The sequence below is a fragment of the Vombatus ursinus genome, unplaced genomic scaffold (assembly GCF_900497805.2).
Source record: "Vombatus ursinus unplaced genomic scaffold, bare-nosed wombat genome assembly UNPS02011369.1, whole genome shotgun sequence".
NCBI lineage: Eukaryota > Metazoa > Chordata > Mammalia > Diprotodontia > Vombatidae > Vombatus > Vombatus ursinus.
Genome location: NW_020951147.1, coordinates 4,946,220 through 4,966,832, shown reverse-complemented (window position 1 = coordinate 4,966,832; position 20,613 = coordinate 4,946,220). Strand labels below are relative to the sequence as shown.

Here is a 20,613-nt window from a genome sequence, read left to right as displayed (position 1 = left end):
CTCTGCGGATTTCCCGGACACTATGGAGCCCCCTCTGGACATCCCCCGGGCTCTAGCCAGTCCCCTATGCACATCAGCAGGGATATAGCCCCCTCTGCATGTCTCCCCAGCTCCACTCCCCTTTGTGAATTCTCCAGGCTTTATCTCTGGAGCTCCAGTCCCCTCCTCTGCTTCTTCAGGTTCAGTCCCTTCTGCACGCCCCCTGGAGGAACCCATCCTCCCTGCAGGCGCCCAGGACCATCCAAGGTTAGAGCGGTTCTTTCCACCCTCCCGACCATAGGAGGCGCTGTTCCCGTTTTCCCCATCCCCACGCAGCACTCCTTATCCCTTCCTTTCTCCTACTGCCCGAATGCGGAAGGGGTGGGGCGTGGGCTCCCGGGTGCCCCGGTAGGAAGAGCCCAAATACTGGGGGGGGGCCAGCTGTGTGAGAAGCTCCACGTTCAGAAGCCACCATTCGTGGGCTGGGGGGTGACGTCTGCACCCTCGACCCCCGCGAAGCCCGAGGGCCAGGGCGGAGCCTCGGGTCACGTGAGACGCGGGGAGGGGAGCTAGGCCCCGCCTCCCTCCCTGGCGCCGGGAGCGCCCCGGGTCGGAGCGGCCCGGGCTAGGACCGGACCATGGCCGCGCCCGCGCCTCGCCTGGGCCGGAAGCGGCCGCTGCCCGTCTGCGCCAACCCGCTCTTCGTGCGCTGGCTCCGCGAGTGGCGGGACGAGGCGGCCGGCCGGGGCCAGCGGGCGCGCTTCGTCTACCAGAAGGTGGGGGCGGGGCCCGCTGTCTTCCCCCCCCGCAGGTGGGGGGCTCCCGCTGGGAGGGGGAGGGGAGGGTCACTGGGCCCTCCCGAGGCCGGGGGCCGGGGCTGGCACGCTCTGGGTCTGGGGAGGCAGGGTCTGGGGAGGCCGGCACGCCCCGGGTCTGGGGAGGCTGGGTCTGGGGAGGCCGGCACGCCCCGGGTCTGGGGAGGCCGGCACGCCCCGGGTCTGGGGAGGCCGGCACGCCCCGGGTCTGGGGAGGCTGGTACGCTCTGGGTCTGGGGAGGCTGGGTCTGGAGAGGCCGGCACACCCCGGGTCTGGGGAGGCCGGCACGCCCCGGGTCTGGGGAGGCCGGCACGCCCCGGGTCTGGGGAGGCCGGCACGCCCCGGGTCTGGGGAGGCTGGGTCTGGGGAGGCCGGCACGCCCCGGGTCTGGGGAGGCTGGTACGCTCTGGGTCTGGGGAGGCTGGGTCTGGGGAGGCTGGCACGCCCTGGGTCTGGGGGCCAGAGCCCTTGGGGCCGCACTGCGCTGTTTTCCGCCCCTTTCCTTCCTGTCTTAGTTGAAGGTAGCCCATGCACTGACCCCTGTATCCTTCTAGGCCCTGCGCTCCCTCCTGCGGTACCCCCTGCCCCTCAGGAGCGGGAAGGAAGCCAAGATCCTGCAACACTTCGGGGATGCCCTGTGCCGGATGCTGGATCAGCGCCTGGAGCAGCACCGAGCGTCCAGCCGAGGTGACCCAGGGCCCGGCAGCAGGCTCTCATTTCCTGGGCTCCGGCCCATCGGGAGACTCTGGCTGAGACACAGATTTGATTTCCAACTGTCCCATGACCCTCCAACATCCCATCTCCCAACCAGCTGATAGAGTGAGGCACAGGCTGGCTTGGAGCCTTGTTAGAGGGGCCAGGCAGTGGCTCGGGGATGGCGTCCAGGAGGTAGAGAGGACCCAGCTCCGAGCCAGCTCCCCGGGCATAGCTGGCATCTGCACTTTCCTCGCCAGGGCTCTGAGGAAGAGTGACTTAGCCAGGACCACCTTGCTGAGAAGCGTCAAAGCCAGATTAGGGTTGCAGATTTGAGAGCTCTCTCCACTGAGCTTTAGGAACCTGGAACCACAGGGCAGGGGGAAAAGCCAAGCCCTCGCTCTGCCATGCGCTACTCTGACCCTGCACCAGGCCTGTCCCTCCTGGGTATCCAAATGTGTTGAACCTCCTAGCTCTGACCTTCCTGTTCTAAGCTGCCCCTTCCCCCAGCTCTGACATTGCCTGTTCTCTGAGAATCCTGTTGTGATGCTGTGATTCTTTCTGCAGGAGAGCCACCAGTCTCTGAGCTCTCACAGGGAGAGTTGAGCAGACCCCCCGAGGATGCAATCCCTTCTCAGTGGGTGAGAAGAGAACCCAGTGGGCTCACTGGGTTTGAGAGATGGGCATCTCTAGAAGGAGGGGAAGCTCAGAGCAGCCACTTAAGGGCTCAGCATTAATTTTTTTTTTTTAGTGAGGCAATTGGGGTTAAGTGACTTGCCCAAGGTCACACAGCTAAGTGGTTGGTCTGAGGCCGGATTTGAACTCGGGTCCTCCTGACTTCAGGGCTGTTGCTCTATCCACTGCGCCACCTAGCTGCCCCCCAGCAGTCTTTTCTTAAGCACTTATTATGCCTCCAGGCTGGAGAGTGGGGTCCAACTCCATCCTAGGAGGAGCTGAAAGTCTGCCAAGGGCAGTGATCTGGAGGCAGCGAGCACCATGGGGCAGGAGAGAGAGAACAGCTGGGGAGGGGAAGGGGGGTCAGGAATCCTTTGCTTCTTCAGGTGCCCCCCCGCCCAAGCTGAGCTTTGAAGAAAGCTGAGATCCTAAGGAGGGATAGGGAGGAATGAGTGCTGGGTCGAAGGGAGGGGCTATCATGTGGGGATATCAAGGACACCAGAGAGTTTGTGAAACAAAGCAGGAAAGGGAGATGGGAGGCTTGCTGTGGCGCCCCGAGCTCTGACATTTTAAAAAACCAAGACCTAGGGAAATCCCTTTGACAGCTAGTTATATGGAGGCTGGTTGGCAGTGGGCAGAGGCTGGGGGCCGGGATTCCATCGTCCAGGGGCCCCAGGTGTGTGTGAAGACGGGGCTTTGTGCCAGAGACAGATGGTGATTGATGGCACTTGGCCCCTGATGGGATCTATGCAGGCAACGGAGAGGAAAGAGTTAAGGATGCCCAGAAGGTGGCCAGCCTATAAGGATGCCCCCATGGGGGACAATAGGAGCTCAGGAGAGACATTGAGGCCATGTGTGGGCTGCACCATAGTGATAACTGAACCCTGATGATGTCATCGAGAGCGGGTGGAGAGAAGATGGAGAGCGGGTGGCCCAGGACAGAGCCTTGGAGAATGCCACTTAGTGCCAGCAAAGGCTTCCAAGGCCTGGGGGGGGATGGGAGAGTCAGGTTGACCAGCTGCAAGGCAGGAGAATTGAGGAGGGGTGGAAGAGGGGCCCGAGAAGCTGCTGGGGACAGCAGTGGACTCAGGAATGCCTTTCTTCTGCCGGTTGCAGGGCCCAGGCCGGCCCAAGGCTGGTGGCCGTGGCAGCTACAGGCCGCCCCGACGCTCAGCCGCGTGGGCTGTGCTGCTGATTCTCTACAGGGAGCAGCTGGTGAGGCGGGGATGGGAGTGGGGGGTGGGGAGAACAGGGACCAGGCCTGGATGAGGCCAGGCAGATCAGCCTCGGTGCCTGGCATCCACAGCGCAGGGGCGGGGCCAAGGCTGCCCCCAGAGAACGCTGACCCTCCCTCTGCCTCCTTTCAGGATCCCAAGAGCCCAGGTTCCCTGACCAAGGAGGAGCTGCTGATGAGGTGTGAACAGGAAGCCCCCAGGGTAAGAGGCGGGGGTCCCAGGGAGGTCAGATGAGAGGCTTGCCATCCCCTCACAGTCGGGCCACCTGACTGACCTGCGTTTCTGCTGAGGAACAGAATACGAGGGGAGTGTGGGCCCTTAGATGTCGTCCAGTCTGACTCGTTTTACAGGGAGGTAAACTGAGCCTGAGAGAGTAGAAACAACTTTCATAAAGCCCCCTATAAGTGGGATTCACATCCAGGTCCTCTGACTCCAGTTCTGGGGCTTTTTCACTGGACCGTGGGGGAAGATATTGTCTGCCTCTGCCTCTCATGCCTGCTCTCCCTGTCTGGTCAGGTGGCCCTCAGCAACAGCAACCAGCCCTGGCCAGCCCTGCGGGCCCTCCTTCACAGAAACCTTGTCCAGAAGACGCAGCAGCCAGCCAGGTGAGGACTGGGGCTCCCTCTGGTGCTGGAACCCCCGTGGGGCTCAGACCTGGGGCGCCAGGGGCTCCCTCTGGTGCTTGGAACCCCTGTGGGGCTCAGACCTGGGGCACCAGGGGCTCCCTCTGATCCTTGGAACCCCAGGGGGGCTCAGACCTGGGGCGCCAGGGGCTCCCTCTGGTGCTTGGAATCCCAGGGGGCTCAGACCTGGGGCGCCAGGGGCTCCCTCTGGTGCTGGAACCCCAGGGGGGCTCAGACCAGGGGCCACTTGCTTCCTTGGCTCTCCTGCCTTCCTCAGGTACTCACTAACCTCTGAGGGGCTGGAGCTGTCTCAGAAGTTGGCAGAAGCCGAAGATCTGGGAGGGCCGCCTGCCAGCCTACGGCTGAGATTCACCCAGTCCCCTGGAAAGGGCACAGGAGATGGGCCCCAAGAAGCTGCGGTTCAGCTGTGAGTGCCGCCCTTGTCGGGGCCAGGGCCATGTCCCTGGCCTCTGCCAGGCAGCCACCTTTTTCCTGGAACTCCTCCCCAACCCCTGTCAGAGCCACGGAGGAGGGTGTGGTGGTCTTGTCACCTCTTCACAGTGCCCTGTGTCCCCACAGAGGCACAAGGACCCAGGCTCCAGAGCCGCCCCTCGAGCTGGGGCCAGGGGAGTACAGGATCCTCTTGTGTGTGGATGTCAGTGAGACCGCAGGGTGAGCAGGGGACGGGAGGGTGAGGGCAAGGAGACGTGCAGGAGGGAAGCTGTGCCAGGGAGTGCCAAGGGCTTGCATGTGGGGGCACAGACTCCATTATTTACTAAATGTTGGCTATGTCCCTGAACCATCCTGAGTGTGCTTCCTTCATCCAGCCCTAAGATTCCTCCCAGCCCTGGCACCCCCTGCTCTAAGGCCCCCCAGCTCTGACATCCCCTGTTCTAAGGCCCCCTAGCCCTGACATCTTCTGTCCTAAGGCCCCTCCCAGCCCTGACATCCCCTGTTCTAAGGCTCCCCAGCCCTGACATTTCCTGTCCTAAGCACCCCCTCCAGCTCTGATGTTCCCTGTCACAAGGTTCCCCCCAACTCTGACATGCCCTGTCCTAAGGGCCCTCCCAGCCCTGACATCCCCTGTCCTAAGGCTCCTCCCAGCTCTTATGCCATAGTCCTCAGAGTCAAGGGGAGAGGGTGTGCTGAGGGCTGGTGTGTCTGTGCCCGCAGGGGCAGCCGTCGACCAGAGATTCTAAGGCAGCTGCAGAGCCTGGGGGTCCCTCACGACGTACGGAAGCTGCATGTTGGGGATTTTGTTTGGGTGGCTCAGGAGACCAGGCCGAGGGTGCCAAGTAAGGCAGGGGCAGGGGCCCAGGGGTGGGGGAGGGGTGCACGGGGTGGAGGATGGTGGCCGCAGAGCCGACGCAGCCCCTGCCCCCAGCCCGGCCCGGCGAGTTCGTCCTGGACTACGTGGTGGAGAGGAAGCGTCTGGATGATCTGTGTGGCAGCATCGTAGATGGGCGCTTTCGGGAGCAGAAGGTACGGAGGGGCCCTGGGCCTTCCAGTGCTGCCTGAGACCGCCCACGGGCCCTGACTCCCTGTCCCCATTCAGCTCTCAGTCTGGAATCATTTCTCGTTTGGCTAGGTTTGAATCCTGATTCTGATGTGGCTCAGCCTTGGGCTTTTGGGCAGGTCACTTCCCATCCTGGGCCTCCGTCTCTGCTGAGCACATGGGACATGGCAGGGAAAACCCTGCAGACCTGAGACCCGGAGAGGAGTGGGGAGGGGGGCAGGGGAGGCTCCCAGGCTTGACTTGTGGCCCCAACTTCCCCAGTTCCGCCTCAAACGCTGCGGCCTCAGCCACCGGGTGTATCTCGTAGAGGACCACGCCTCTGCCCACAACCTCAGCCTTCCCGAGAGTACCCTGCTGCAGGCCGTCACCAACACACAGGTGAGGTTGGGGTGGGCAGGGGGCCCGGGGCCCCTCACCTCCCCTACTTCTGACCCCTGCCCCTTCTCAGGTGATCGATGGCTTCTTTGTGAAACACACCGCAGGCCTAAAGGAGTCTGCCGCCTACCTGGCTCTCCTCACCCGAGCCCTGCAGAAGCTCTATGAGGTAACGAGGGGCCGCCACTGGTCAGGTGGGGGGCCCTCACGGCCTGGAAGGGCCCGTCCACACTTTTTCTTTGTTAGGGTCAGACTCTGCGGTGCCGACCCTGGGGAGATGAGGGAGCCCCTGGGGCCGGGACCCCATGCTGCTGCCTGTTCACCTTCAGGGACTTCAATGAAGGGGCCATGAAAAACAAGGTGAGCCCCCCTCCCCCCCCCCCTGGTCACCCCCCCCCCCCCCCCCCGTGTCCTTCCCCCCTCCCTGGTCACAGTTCCCCCCACCCCACCCCCACCCTTCCTCCCCCTGGCCCCCCAGCCTCTGGGACTTCCTCCTGAGATGCCCGCCTTCCCCCCCTGCCAGGCCCAGTCCGTGAGAGAGGTGTTTGCCCGGCAGCTGATGCAGGTGCGGGGGGTGAGTGGGGAGAAGGCCGCGGCCGTGCTGGAGAAGTATGACACCCCGGCTAGGTAGGCAGGCCAGCGGCGCCCACCCGCTGCCACCCCCCTTCCTCTTCCTTTCCGGACTGAGGCACTCTCCCACCTGGATGGCCCACGGCTCATCTGATGTAGTCTAGTCTGGAGAAACAGCCTCCGTTGTTTCCTCAGTCACTGACCGTCTGGGAGGCCTCAGAGGGCCTTTTAGCTTTCCATCCAGGGGTGTCCCCTGAGGGGTTCCCGCTTCCTAGCTCTGTGACTAGCCTCAGTTTACCCATCGGTAAAATGGGGACTTTTATCTTCCTCATCCGGTGGTCATGGGAAAAGCCCTCTGTGACAGTTGGAGAAGTAACATGAGATGTTGTTACAGTGATAGCAGTCAGTCAGTGAAGTTCGATGAGCCCCTTCTCTGTGCCCAGCACTCCCCAGAGAACAGAATGAGCCCTGCCCTCAAAGGGCTTACATTCTAAGGGAGGAGGCAGCATACAGCTCTGTGGTTATATGCCAGACTCCCACGAAGCCGTGCCTTAGCCCTTCTGGGAGGGGAAGAGAGCCAGGCGTCCTCGGAGGGAGAGGTGAAGAGGCATGGGGAACAGCAGCCAGTGAGGCAGAGAGGGAGGCCTGTCTGGTGGGACTGGAGAGTGCCCACCAAGGGGCTCTCTCCACGTGGGCCCAGAGAGGATGCTTCTGGAAGGTCCAGGTCAGAGATGCTGAGAGCCCACCCCCGGACCCAGTGTGGTCTGGGCCAGGAGAAATCTGGGGGCTGAGTGACAGGGAAGAGCTGAGGACAGTACTGGGGGAAATTAAGAGAGGAGCCTTTGGGGGACGTGCTGACTTCAGTTCTAAATGCCTAGGGAGCTTGGGGATGGCTATGAGGGGTCAGGAGAGAGGAGAGCCAAGCTGAGAGGATTCTGGGTGTGTTCTGCCTCCAGGTGGGAGCTGAGTGTAGGAGAGGAGAGCCCAGGCTGGAATCTTGGGCAGCATAGCCAGATGGGGGGGCGAAGATGGAGGAGGATCCAGCCTCAGAGCCCGAGAAAGAGTGGTCAGAGGTAGGAGGAGGGTGGGAGAGAGAGCAGGGATGGCCAGTCATGTCAAAAACTGCGCAGGGGTCAGGAAGGATGAGGACTGAGAAAAGGCCATTGGATTTGGTGATTAAGAGATCACTAGTAACTGGAGAGAGCCCTGATGGCAGAATGGTGAGACCAGGCTTCAAAAGAGAGTAGAGAGGAGGTGGAGGCAGTGTAGATGGCTTTTTCTGTGATTTGGCCATGAAAGGGAAGAGAGATTTAGGTCAGTTAGCTGGGTGATGAGGTCTGCTAGAGGCTTTCTGGATGGGGGAAGCCGGACATGGGGAAATGAAAGATGGAGTTTGGAGATTGAAGGTGGACCTGTCTGCTGGAGGGGGTGAAAGTCCACGTTTCTGGAGACTGGAGTAGAGGAGGGAGTTTGGCGAGGGTCAGGGCATGGGGTTCTCAGATAGAACTGGGGAGATGAGGGCGTGTGCAGGAAATGGGTTTGATTTTCTTCATAGAATAAGAGGTAGGTCCTCAGCTGCGAGTGGAGGGAGGGGAAGCTCTGGGAGGCTCAAGGAGAGAAAAACAGAATTGGTGAGAAAGGAGCAGAAGAGCCTGGGAGGCAGGCAGTACTGACACAGTTATCCAGATTTTACAGAAGGGGAAACCAAGTCTGAGAGGTTAAGGGGCTCTCCCACAGTCACACAATTTGTGTCGGAAGTGGGATTTGATCCCTGCCTCTGCCCGCCTGTTTCACGGCCCCTGGTGGTCTCTGCCTCGGCTCTAGCAGCTCGGACAGTTGCCCAGAGGTTGAGGCCAGTCTCCCTAACTAGGCTGTGAGGCCCCTGGGCACAGGGATGGGGCCTAGCACTTCTCCGCCCTCCCCTTAGTAAGCCAGCCTTGGTGGGAAGAGGATCCCAGTATATACTGAAAGATGGTGGCCCTTGGGGGAGGGGGGTGCTGTGCCTCTGCCACCCCGCTTTTCAAAGGCTGTCTTTCCCGTTTTGTGCTCAGCCTCGTGGCTGCCTATGATGCCTGTGCCAGCCCCCAGGAGCAGGAGAAGCTGCTGAGCTTCATCAAGTGTGGACGCTTGCAGAGGTGAGGGTGCAGGCTAGGGTCTGCCGGTGGGGGCCGGGGCGGGCGGCCTTGGCCAGCCTCCCCAGTCACCACCTCCTCTCTCCCCTCCTCTTCCAGGAACCTGGGCCCAGCCCTGAGCCGGACCCTGTGCCAGCTTTATTGTACCCCTGGACCACTGTCCTGAGCCCAGCCTGGAGGAGATGTGGCGCAAGGCCTGGCGATGGGGGGGATTGGACAATTTAATAAAAGTCTCAGACCGCCAGGCTGTCGAGTCCGCTGGGGGTGGGTGATCGCTGCCCTCCGTCCCTGGGCCTGGAGGCCCCTGGAGACCCATACCAATGAGGCACCAATGCTTCTCCTCCCTGCGGGGGGTCCACCTGGACCAGGCCCAGTGCCTGGGGGCGGCTGCAGGGGGTCAGGCGAGGCCTCCTGTGAGGCCTGGGGTTCTGGCAGGAAGTTGAGGCTGAGCTGGGGAAGGGGCTCCTCTGCGGCGATGGACAGACCTGGGTTTTTCCGAGCCCGTCGCTAACGGAAGAACCCCAGGACCAGGGATGGGGGGGCCTGGCTTCTGTGTGGCGCCGGGCACGTCCCAGAGGGTCTGGGTTTTCTTTCCCCACCTTGGGGCCCCCACACCCATCACTCCTGTCAGATTTTTCTCTTTTTATTGATTTTTCTCTATTCCTGAACAGCTTCTGATGTTTTCACGGGGAAGCCCCTCCTTCCCTCCCCCAGGCCCCTAGAAGGCATAGGCTCCCACAAAAACGGTGAGCCTCAGCACAGAGCTGGCCCGGTAGCTCATGAGGGAGTTCATCGTGACCATCTCCAAGTCGAGCACGTACTCTCGAGGCCCCGTCACGGGCCTCGCTAGAACCAGCATTGCGCTAATGTTGTTGATTTGCTGTAAGGGAAGAGAGAGCGCTCAGACACAAGGGGAACCAGAGCCCTCCCCTCCGATAGTCTTGGGGCAGAGGGCCCCGCAGCCCAGCCCAACCCTCAGGGCCTCATGTTCCCCAGTCTCTGTTCTAAGGTTCCACTGCCCATCCCAGACTTCTGGTGTTCTAAGGCCCTTCCATCACCTTGGCCTCCGGCTTCCCTCTGCCAGAGTCCAGACTCCCTGGGTTCCTCTTCCTACAACAGCCCTGCCCCCACGACTCACTATCAGAGGGGAAGGGGGTCAAGTTCCTTCATGTCTCTGGGCCTCAGTTTGCTCATCTCTAAAATGAACGCGTAGGATTCAGTAGCTTTTGAGGTTCCTTCCCGAGACCGTTGGTTGGCCCGCCTTCATGGCCCTTCCTTCTCCTCACCTACCACTAGCCCACTCATCCTTCAAGGCCCAACTCCTACTGACCCACCAGACAACAGTCTAACCTCCTAAAGTCCCTGCGCTCAAATTCTGGGCCAGAAATTGCCTTGTGTTCTCAGATTGTTTGAGGTGTTCTATCCCTCTGCGTCGGGGATTCTGTCTGTGGGTTTACCGAATGGGCCTTAAGTTCTCTGAGGGGAGAACCAAAAGGCAGGGAATCTTTGGCCTTAGAGATCTGGCCTCCAGCAGATAGAGTTAGGGAAAGGCTGGTGATCTCGCAGCAGGAAGTCCCACCTCCCTGGTGTGCCCACTTTGGTGCTCCCAGACAGCTTTGCCCATCAACCAGGACCATACCCTGATATAGAAGTCTCCCTGGGGGTTTCCAGCCCGAATCTGGAAGGCATTATAGGCCCCAGGGTAAACAGAGGTGGCCTGAATCTGGAAGACGTCGGCAGGGACGCTGCGCTCTGAGGTGATGCTCATGTAGCGGTGGACGATGGAGGACGGCTGCTCCCGGCACCGAGGATTGGATGCTGGGCAGAGGCACCGGCTGGAGGACCAGGGAGCAAGCAGTCAGGCCAGGCCGGGCAGGCTCCACTTCCCACCTTCTGCCCCCTGGGGACGGATAGTTCCACTCCCCCCAGCCCATCCTAGGGGACCAGAAGTCGCCAGACCTGGGGTCTCCTGACCTGCCATGAGCTGGGGGCACGGCCGCCCTTCTCAGCTCTGACAAGCCATGTCACCATGCCACGCCTCCCCTCGGGCCCTCCTCATTCTCTCCCTCTCCCTGCCCCATGGGGTTTCCTGGCTCCAAGGGGGACAGCTCAGGAGCTGTCAGTCACCCGTCTCATCCCATGAGCATGGAAACTCTCAGAGGGCGGGATCATCTTCCTTTTATTTGAATTCTCACCACTTAAGTACCTAGCACAGAGTAAGTAAGCCCTTAACGCTCTCTGTCCCTCTGTCTCTCCATCTCACCTCCCGGCTCTCAGTCCACAGTCTCTGTTCAGCTAGTTTGAGGAAAGCTTGGGTGTGGGGAAGGCACCCGGGGCTGCCTGGGCTGGACTCACTTGTCAGACACCTGGACGTAGGGCTCTGAGCAGCGGTTGGTCTCCACACAGCGATAACCCCCGTGGAAGTTGACGCAGCTCTGGCCATCGGAGCACTGGTGGGTGCCGGACTCACACTCGTCTATGTCTGCCAAGGGTGAAAGGTCAGTGGTGGCCTCGAAGCCAGGTACGGACCCCCAAGGTGTCCCCACTCCCCCTAGCCCAGCAGACCTTGGCAGAGGCGGGTGCCCAGCAGCTGGTAACCTTGGGGGCAGTGGCAGGAGAATCGGCCCGGCTCGTTGGAGCAGTGATATTGGCAGAGATAAGTGGAATGTCTGCATTCGTCGATGTCTGCAGAGGATGGACAGGAAGTCAGGTGAGGGTCTGTTGGACTGGGAGGGCAGGGGAGGGCAGGAAAGGTTCTGCTGGATTGGGGGAACAAGGGAGGGACAGGAGAAGTCAGGTGAAGGACTGCTAGACTGTGGGGGACAGGGAAGGTCAGGTGAGGGTCTGTGGGACTTGCGGGGCACAGGGTAGGGGGGACGGGACCACGACAGGTGGAGCCCTAGAAAGAGAGCAGCCCCAAAGGCAGTGCCTGTCTCCCTGACAGTCCAAGGCCTCCCAGAGCTCTCCATCATTCACTTAGTTCAAGTACAGGCGGCAGGGGAGTTGGCAGCAAAGCCCAGGATCGACAGATACAGGCAGCTGCCATTCCCCAAGATCTCGGAGGGCCGCACAGAGCCAGGCTGACGTCGGAGCGGCCCACACTCCTACCCAGCAAGGGGCTGAGGGAGGCGGCACGAGATGAGGGGCTCCCAGGAGGCCATGGGCAGAGCAAGCCCAGCAGATGCATGCACTTCCTACATGTTTGTTCAGCTGAATTGGGCAGGAGTGAAACCTGCAGCTCGGCCTGCCCAACGCTAGGCTGTCTTCTGGGAGACCAGTCCCCTACTGTCTGACCGCAAGACCCTGGACAAATGTCAGCCTTTCACTAGGATTCTGCCTTTTTTTTTTTTTTTAAATTGACAAAAAGGCCTGGACTCCGAGGGCTCTGAGATTGGTCCAGCTCTGACATCCTACGTTCCAAGATCCCTCCGGTTCTCACATTCATGGTCTATGTTTGAAGATGCCACCCTGTTCTCACATCCCAACCCTCCCATTCCTGGCATGTTCTAAAGGCCCTCCTGGCCACTCCAGCTCTGACATTCAGTGTTCCAAAGTCCCTCCCAGTTTTGATGTTCTGTGTTCCAAGGGCCCTCCTAGCCCTGACGCTCTTCTACTGCACTGCGTCCACATCCCAGAGTCAAACATTACTCATATCCTGTCTGGTCACTGGCTAGGGTCTCATCGGGGGCAGGGCCTGGGGCACAGCCGTCACCCGATGGGGGCCAGTCACCGTTGCAGGAGAAGCCGTCCCGATGTAGTTCATAGCCTTGGTTGCAGCGGCAAAGGAAAGTCCCATAGGAGTTGAAGCATCGCTGCTCACAGGGTGCCCCCATCTCGCACTCATTCACATCTGGGGGCAGCAGACGGCAGGGTCAGGGTCAGCAGAAGCAGCAGGGCCCCAGCCTCCTCCATGCCAGTGTGGGCGGTTCACGGGCTAGGATGCCACTGAGGTCGGGCCTCCGGGACGCCATGGTGCCCTCCTGCTGCCCACCCTGGTCGGCCACCCCTTCCCACAGGCGGTCTCACCTACGCAGGAGCGGTTGTTGGGCCCGAGCTGGAAGCCAGGCTCACACTGGCAGGTGAAGGAGCCAGGAACATTGACACAGCGATGCTGGCAGTAGCGGTAGCGACATTCATCTATGTCTGGGGGGTCAGAGGTCAGGCTTTGTGGAAGGATGGCAGCGAAGGAGGTGAGGGTGGGCTTCAGCCTTTGGTCGTCTCGTTCAGGGGGCAGGAGGTTTCGGGGGTGGGGCTGGGGGGGCGAGGGGGGGATCTGGGCTTCTGGCGGCTCACTTACCCACACACTCAGAGCCCACTTTTCTGTAGCCATCAGGGCAGGAGCAGTGGAAGGAGCCAGGCAGGTTGTGGCACTCTTGGCTGGGACGGCAGTCATGGAGGTCAAGGTCACACTCATCTATGTCTAGAGGTCAGAGACAGGGTGTGTCCCCAGGGCAGCCGTGGGTCAGACCGAAGGGTGGCCAGTACGGATGGCCATCCAGCCCGGCGGAGACCCTCCTGGGACCAGATCGCCCCCCTCAAAGCCGCTGAGATGTGGGAACACTGCACCATGCGTGCGCTCAGCTACAAAACCTCCTTCAGGGACACCCATAAAGTGAGAGATGACCTCTGAGGCCCTCCCCACTGAATGGTTCTAAGACCCCAAACTGTGTCATTTTCTTGCTTACAGACGTAACATCATAAAGTCCAAAATGTGGCCGAGACAATGGCCCTGCTGGCACTTTTGTTCTTGACCTCAGACTCATTTTCATGTCAGTCAGAGAGCATTATGGGAACTAAAATGAGCCTTAAGCCCAGTGCAGCAGCTCCTGTGATAATCAGGGATTAAGCAAAAGGGAAAAGGGATTGTCAATCCACAACTCAAATAGTCTCCCGAGGCCCTGAACTGCATGTTTACAGCAGTTCAAATGAATAGACTCGCTTAGCCTGGGATAGTTGGCTTTTTAAAAATTTTTTTAACTTTCTCGCTAGGTTAGAATAGCTCTCTACTATGCACTGAAGGAGAGTTAGCCCTCCTTTAGGAGGGAGAGTTTAGTTTCTACCCCCCCGCAGAACAAGAGAGCGGCAGGTGGCCCCGAAGAGGAGCAGCTGAAGGCCAGCAAAGGGAGCAGACGCCGTGGATGGAGAAGGAGGCGGGCGACGGGGTAGTGGACGATGTGACACCCAGAAAGGAGCAACAGAGTCGATTGGTACTATCGGAGGAATTCCGCGGCGTCGGGAGACGCCACAGCCGGTCCCGTGGCCTAGTGCCTCTAACCCTCCATAGGCGTGCCTTGGTCACACGGGCCCCTGGCGTGTGCCCCTTCACATGTGTGCCCTATGTGTGTACCCCAAGACGTTTCCCCGGGTCACTGGTGGTCCTTACGTGCGCTTTCTCTGGCCAGTAATGGAAAAACCTGTAAGAGGGAGGACCACATGTGTGCACAAGGGAAATCTCTTGTCACCAGATTTGCTCCACCAAGGGCACACAGGTTGCCCAAGCAAAGTAAATGCTCTGGTGGGCTGACCCACCAAGCACCTCCAGCCTGGAGCAGGCTGTGGGTCCCTGTGTGAGGGGAGTCCTGGGTGCCACATAGGTGCGGCAGAGTGGGTGCGGAGAGGAGGGAGAGAATGTGGAACAGAAATAAAAAGAATAAAAAAGGCTCTATGCTTTAAAAATATATAAAAATTTCGAACAACCAAAGTTCAACGAATGCATAGCTCTGACGGTTGCCCCCTGAGTACCTCAAATTCATCATGGCCCAAACTGAACTCCCCACCTCTCTCCTTAAAGTCAGTCTGCCACCAAACTCCCTATCTCTAGAGAGGGCAGCACCGCCTTCCAAGCTGCTCAGTCCCCCTGGGTAGCTGGGGGAGATCCTTCCACGGGAGCACAGCCCTCCCTGCCCCCCACCCCCGCACTCACCCACGCAGTTGTCCTGGTCATCAGGCTCATAGCCCTGCGGGCAGGGGTTGGGTCGAGGCGGACCAGGGGCCGGAGGCCTGGGAGGCCTTGGCCGGGGAGGGGGGCCCCCCTCCGAATGGACGTCATTGATGACAGCAGCTGAGCGAGGCAGACACAGGTAGCCCCCGTAGTGGTTGATACACTTCATCTCCCCCTTACATGCATCGGGGATGGTCTCGCACTCGTTCACATCTGTGGGCAGAGAGAAAGGGAAAGATTGCTAGCTGAGGGGGAGCAGCTCAGAGAGCTCCAGCCAAAGAGAAGCAGGAAGGGAGGGTGCACTCTGACAGCTCTAGGAGGACCACGCCGAGAGATGACCATCCTCCAGGAGGGAGCAGACAAGGGATGAGCTATGACGTGGTCCCTCACTTTAGAGTTGGGGAATCCGTGACTCCCAGAGCGGTAGCAATTCATGCCAAGGCCACCCAGCCAGGAGGTGATCGCAGGGATCAGAGTAGGAGCAACCCTGGAGAAATGTGGTCCACCCCCCTCCACCTCGCAGCTGCAGAGGCTGAGGCCCAGGGAGGACAAAGGACTTTCCCAGTTCCTCCTGGTTTCTGGCTCAGGGCTCTTCCTACCAGGCCCATGGGGGAGAGCTGGCGATCCCAGGGATTGTATTTCTGCATAGGAGCTCCAGGGCTCTTCAGTCCCAGGCTGGAGACTGCCTCTATCTCCCCCACCATTTGCCTTCCTGAGTACTGACTCGGGCCAGAACGCTGACTCAGGGCTACAAGGAAGGACCCCCCACCAAAGCCTTGAACTCCAGGCCTGTTCACAAGTGCCCTGTTATTTTAGAAATAGCCCCACCTATTCCCCACTGACCATCCCCACCCCAAGAAATGACCTCATGCTTAGAGAGGTCTATGACCCCAGGAACGAGGGGACTGCTATCAATGCCTAGTTGTGACTCCGCTTGGGCTGGCAGAGCTGCTCTGGGGCCAGGGAAGTCCAGCTGGCATCACTGGCCGGTGTCTTTCAGAGACTGCCCGGGAGGGGACATTCTCCAGGACCCCAAAGAAGTCTGGGGCAGAAGGGAGAGAACCAGTCAAGCTGCTACCAGCCTGGCCTGCGAATCTCTGAGAAATCAGTTGGCTTTGGGGTGAAGCTATCACAGGCCAGAAAGCACTGACCTGGCCCTGGGCCCAAGTGGCATCGAAACCAGCGAAGGGCGTTGCTAATCTACATGTCTAGTCTTCAACGTCCTAAGCTCCACTTGCCCATTACGCTGCCTGCTGGACATGGACTCCTGGCTGTCCCATCGAATTCTTGAAACCAATGCATCCAAAATGGAACTCATTTTCCCCCAAACTCATCCCTCCTCCACACTTCTTTCTGTCTGTTGAGGACGTCATCATCCTTCCCGTCACTGACTTTCACAAACTTGTCTCTTCCCTTTCCTTCAGTTAACAAGTCTGGTCAATCCCCTACCTCCCCACAACATCTCCCATCTGTCCCACTTCTCTCCCTTCAACACAGCCACCGCTTTATTTTAGGCCCTGCCTCCTAATTGACCTCTCAGACGCCAGGTCTTCCCTTCTAATCCATCCTCTACACAGATGCCAAAAGTGATATTTCTAAAGGACAGTCACTCCCCCGCTCAAAAATATTCAATGACTCCCTCGTGCCCCTGGAATAAAACAGAAAATGCTCTGCAGTCTGGCTCCCGCCTTACCTCTCCCGTCACATTCCCTATCATTCTCCTTCATGGACTTTCCCCTTGAGCCAAAGTCATCTAGCGGATGTCCCCCAAACTTGGGCCTTCATCCCCCCTTCTGAGCTGGGCAAGAGCTGTTCTGGCTCTCAGAACTCCTGGCTTCCTTCAAAGCTGAGCCCAAGGGCCACCTCCTACCGAAGCCTCCCTGGATGTGACTTCGTATTACTCCTAAATTCTTCAGAGATACACGGACCATATACTTAGACCCTTTCAATTTGCTTAGTCCCCGCTTTCCTTCTGGGTGTAGTGTCTCTATACGTAACTACTCACTCCCACGTCGGCCATTAGAATAGAAGCTCCCTCAGGGCAGGGACTATGTTGGTTTGGTTTGGTACAAGGTTAATTCTGTGACTGCTTTAAGGTTTGCCAATTGCTTTTCACAAGCCCCCAAAGGATCGGTAGGATTAGAATTCCCCTTTCCCAGACAAAGAAACAGGCTCAGAGAAGTCAAGGGGTTTGCTGCGGCTGAGCAGGGGACACTTGGAGGCTCTGAGCTCGGGGGTCCTCATTCCATGACCCCACCTCACCTCTGGGATTCTGGTAACTCCCAACGCACATTAAATGAAGGCCCAGGCGCCCTCATCTCAAGCGCCCCACGGCCCTGCAGTGATTGCTGCATCCGTCTTCTCTCATCGGCTCCCTTTCACGGAAAAGGGACCCAAGAAAGGTAGAGTGAGAAACTGAATTGAAATCCCAACTGGCCACTCGCTGCTACCTCGGGGGCCCTAGGCAAGTCACTCCTCTTGAGGCCCCAGTTCCCCAGTCTCTACATGCGGAGGCTGCACTATATGATGCCAAGCTTCCTTCGCTGGCCAGTATCAGAGCCTTCATCTTGGAGATTCCATCTTCTCCGGCCAGGGAGGAGCCTCCCGGCTCCAGGCCACCCTCATACTCACCCTTACAGTGCTGACTCTCTGTGTCCCACTCGTAGCCGTCCGTACACTCCTAGAGCAGCAGGAAGGAGGCAAAGTCAGGCTCTAAGCTCTAATTCTAGGTCAGAAGCCTCGGTCACTGGGCTTGGGCAGAGGGATCGGGGAGGCCGGGCTCTAGTGTTAAGGTCTGCAAAGTGCTTTGCAAAGACTATCTCACTGGATCCTCCCGAGAACCCTCTAGGTCATGTGCAGTTGTTATCTGCATTTTACAGATGTCAAAACTGAGACACAGAGAGGTGGAGAGACTTGCCCAGGGTCACAAAGCCAGCATCAGACAGGATTCGAACCCAGGTGTTCACAGCTCCAAGCCCAGCACTTGATCAGCTATACCAGCTGATCTTAGCACCTTTGGGCTTGGCTGGGAGATTGTGAGGATCCTCCCCAAATCCTGCCCCTGCTCCTGCCCCTTCCTCCAGCCTTATCTCAGGACCCCATGTGGTTTCTTCTTTTCCACCCCATCCCCTTGCCAGCCCCCTGTTTCCTGCTGCCTCTTTCCAACCCCCTCAGGCCTGTCACGAGTTCCAGGGTTCCCACCATGTAGCTGTCCGGCTCCTCAGGGTCCTGGGGAGATGCAGTGCCCAGAAGAAACAGCAGCAATAGCAGCTGCCCTCGGAGAAAGAAGACAAGAGGGGGCATCCTAGGGCCAAGGAAGGAGAGCCCTGCCTCAGCCTCACCTGGATCTGGCTCCGAGGAGGCCTGGAGCCAGTCAGACGCTACCCCTTCCTCCTGCCCCTTCAGCTATGCAGCCACAACTCTCCCTGAGGTCCCAGGCATCCTGCACCCCACCCACACTGCCTCAGCCCCGACTCTCCTCCTCTCAGAAGAGCCCCAGACGTCCAGCTCTGGTTCTCCCAAGGGAAACGTGGCCAGTCTCATGCCCGCATCCACCAGCCCTCACTCTCTTCCCAGGCCCCAGACATCTTGCTTCCCTGGACCCAGCTCTCCTTCTGGATTGGGAGACTTTGCATCTAGGCTTCCGTAGCCCCCAGGCCCAGCCCTCTCTTCCAGTCCTGGTTCTCCCTTCAAGCACCAGGCATTTTATGTGTCTCCTTTCCCCCAGGCCTTCAGTGCCCCACGAAGGTTCTTCCCACAGAACCCTGATATATCCTGCTCCTAACCTTTCCTCAGAAGTGTGAAGTACTGGTTCCTAGTTCTCCCTTTGGAGCAGGGTTTCCTCCACCAGCTCTCCCCAGAGGACCAGCTGTTGTGACCCTCACCACTACCCAGGGGATTGAGACTGTTATTTGCCCCCCCCCCCCCGAGACCCAGCTGTTCTGTGTGCCCCCTCCCCCACCAAATTCTTCCCCCAGGCCCCAGGCTGTTCTGCCCCTCAGCTCGCCCAAAGGAAGTGTGGCTGACCTCCTCCTACTGCCATCTCTCCTCTTGGACCTCAGCCTTCTGCCTTGCAGCTGAAGGCGCGGGACCCCTGCAGTCCACCTACACTCCGGCTCCCCCAGGGGAAGTGGGACCCACTTCACTCCTCAGTCCCCCAGCCCCAGGCTTCCCGGGATCGTTGTGCCTCTTCTCCCGCAGCTGGGGCTCCCACTCCTGGCCAGGGCCAAGGCAAGGGGGACTCAGGCTAATCTTCACCTCCCCAAACTTTCCAACTCTCCCCTCCCCCCACCCATCGGCCATTCCGCTGAGTCGGCAGTTTCCGCTCAGCGGGCGCCCCGGCGTCCCAGCTCCCAGCCCCCCCGGGCTCGCAACACTTACTTGAGGCTGGAGCGACCCGAGCCCACCCCCCGCGGCCCCCGGGGCTCCGGGCTGCTCTGAGCCTGTGGGCTTGGCGAGGCTCCGCTCCCTGGACAAGCGGCCCCAGGAAGCGGCCGCCCCCCGCCCCCCAGCCCGCCCCGGACACGACACGGATTCCTGAGCCTGAGCCAGGGGGAGGGACCCGAGCCCGAGCGAGCCCACCGGCGGCCGGCCTCCGCGCAGCCCTGGCTGGCGGCCGCCCCGTCCCGTCCCGTCCCGTCCCACCCCGCCCCGCCCAGGCATCTCGGGCTACGGGGAACTGGTCGGCCAAGGCCAAAGCCAAGGCCAGGAGCAGGGCCAGGGTGGCCGCCTGCCTCCCGGTCTCCTTCGGGTCCTACTCTCTGAGCTTCTGATGAGCCTGAAGCCCCGCCTGAGGCCCTCTAACTCCCCAGCCTGGAGCTGAGACACCCAGAGCTCCCCAGTTCCTCCAGGTTAGACCTGACAGAGCCTAGGGCCCCCAATCCTCAGGCCTGCATTTGAGTCACCCAGAGCTCAGGCTGGAGCTGGAATCCCTGAGCTCCCAATCTTGCAGGCTAGAGCAGAAACACCCTGGGGACCCCAGTTCCATCACCCTGAACTTGAGATGCCCAGAGGCCCCCAATCTCTTGGGTTGACAATCTCCCCCATCTCCCAACCTGAAGCTGAGAGATCCTGGTTTCCCCAATTCCCTTGGGCTAGAACAGAAGATCTCTGCTGCCTGCCCTCTCCACCCTCCCCCCCTCCACATACCATTCCTAGCTTGAATCTGAGCAATCCGGGCCCCTCCCAATCCCTAAGTTTCAGATCCTGGTGCCTCCATCTAAGCCTATAGCCAAGGGGCCCCTGTCTCCCCTGCGCTCAGCCTTCCCAGTTGGAACTGAAAGACCTTGTCCTCTTCCCCCTCTCCAAACCTCTCTGAGCAGGAACCAAAAGACCCCAAATTCCTGCATCTGGAGGGGAGAGAGCCTGGCCCCTCCGAACTGAAAGGGACTTCAGAGGCATGGAGCTTGGAGCTGAGACATTCCAGTCCTCTCCAAATACCCCCAGCCTGGAGCTACAGTCCTAATTCCCAACAGTCCTTGAGCCTGGAGATTAGAGCTCCTGATTCCTCCCTCCCAAATCCCCCTAGCCTTGAGTAGATCAACCCTGGTTCCTCCAGTGCTCCCAGGCTGCAGCTGAAGGGCCTGGGTCAATCCTATCCCACAGGCATTTAAGAAGCTCCTTCCTGGACTGTGCACAGCACCTGGCCCTGAGGGCGCAGGGAGGAGAAATTTGGACAGGCCCTCTCTGGAGCCTCCTCACGCCACCCCAAGCTTTGTACCAAAAGTCCAAGCATCTCTTGACTCTCTGCAGCCTGGGACTAAGATCCCCGCCATTTCTCAAATTCAAGCTGAGAGACCCTGGTCCTACGTTCCCTGAGACTGGAAGTCAAGGATCTCCATTATTCCCCTCCCTTCTTTTCATCTGTGGAGCTGAGAGATTCTGGTCCCTGCCATTGGTCCAGCCTTGATTTAACGTCCTTGAGCCACCCCTTTCCCCACTCAGGAGCTAAATGCCCAGCCTGGGCTCCTCCCAGTCCCAAGCTTAGACAAAACTTGGCTCCCCTGCTCTGAGAAATCCTGTTCCCTGACATTACCCCGGAGGAGGCAACCATCAGTTC

At 59.7% G+C, this 20,613-nt stretch overlaps 2 protein-coding genes across 4 annotated transcripts; one reads left to right on the top strand and one right to left on the bottom strand.

The window, feature by feature from the left end:
* Positions 1-599: 599 nt before the first annotated feature.
* On the top strand, positions 600-8,858 carry MUS81 (MUS81 structure-specific endonuclease subunit). Its single transcript, XM_027856002.1, has 16 exons — positions 600-755; positions 1,350-1,482; positions 2,056-2,129; positions 3,280-3,378; positions 3,531-3,599; positions 3,915-4,003; positions 4,299-4,448; positions 4,601-4,693; positions 5,195-5,316; positions 5,406-5,503; positions 5,799-5,915; positions 5,986-6,081; positions 6,159-6,272; positions 6,436-6,539; positions 8,534-8,617; positions 8,714-8,858. The coding sequence occupies exons 1-16, from the start codon at positions 618-620 to the stop codon at positions 8,778-8,780; spliced, it is 1,647 nt and encodes a 548-aa protein (XP_027711803.1). The 5' UTR covers positions 600-617; the 3' UTR covers positions 8,781-8,858.
* Positions 8,859-9,241: 383 nt separating this feature from the next.
* On the bottom strand, positions 9,242-19,678 carry EFEMP2 (EGF containing fibulin extracellular matrix protein 2). 3 transcript variants are annotated; one of them, XM_027856004.1, is made up of 11 exons: positions 19,610-19,678; positions 17,757-17,859; positions 17,187-17,235; positions 14,538-14,768; positions 12,912-13,034; positions 12,641-12,757; positions 12,345-12,464; positions 11,180-11,299; positions 10,970-11,096; positions 10,254-10,449; positions 9,242-9,494 (listed from the first exon to the last, which is right to left on the bottom strand). In XM_027856004.1, exons 2-11 carry the CDS (start codon positions 17,856-17,858, stop codon positions 9,333-9,335), a joined length of 1,347 nt encoding a protein of 448 aa, XP_027711805.1. In that variant the 5' UTR covers position 17,859; positions 19,610-19,678; the 3' UTR covers positions 9,242-9,332. The 3 variants fall into 3 exon arrangements, with proteins under 3 accessions (XP_027711805.1, XP_027711804.1, XP_027711806.1); XM_027856003.1 differs by lacking the exon at positions 19,610-19,678 and adding an exon at positions 18,936-19,027; XM_027856005.1 differs by lacking the exon at positions 19,610-19,678 and adding an exon at positions 18,341-18,412.
* Positions 19,679-20,613: the final 935 nt, after the last annotated feature.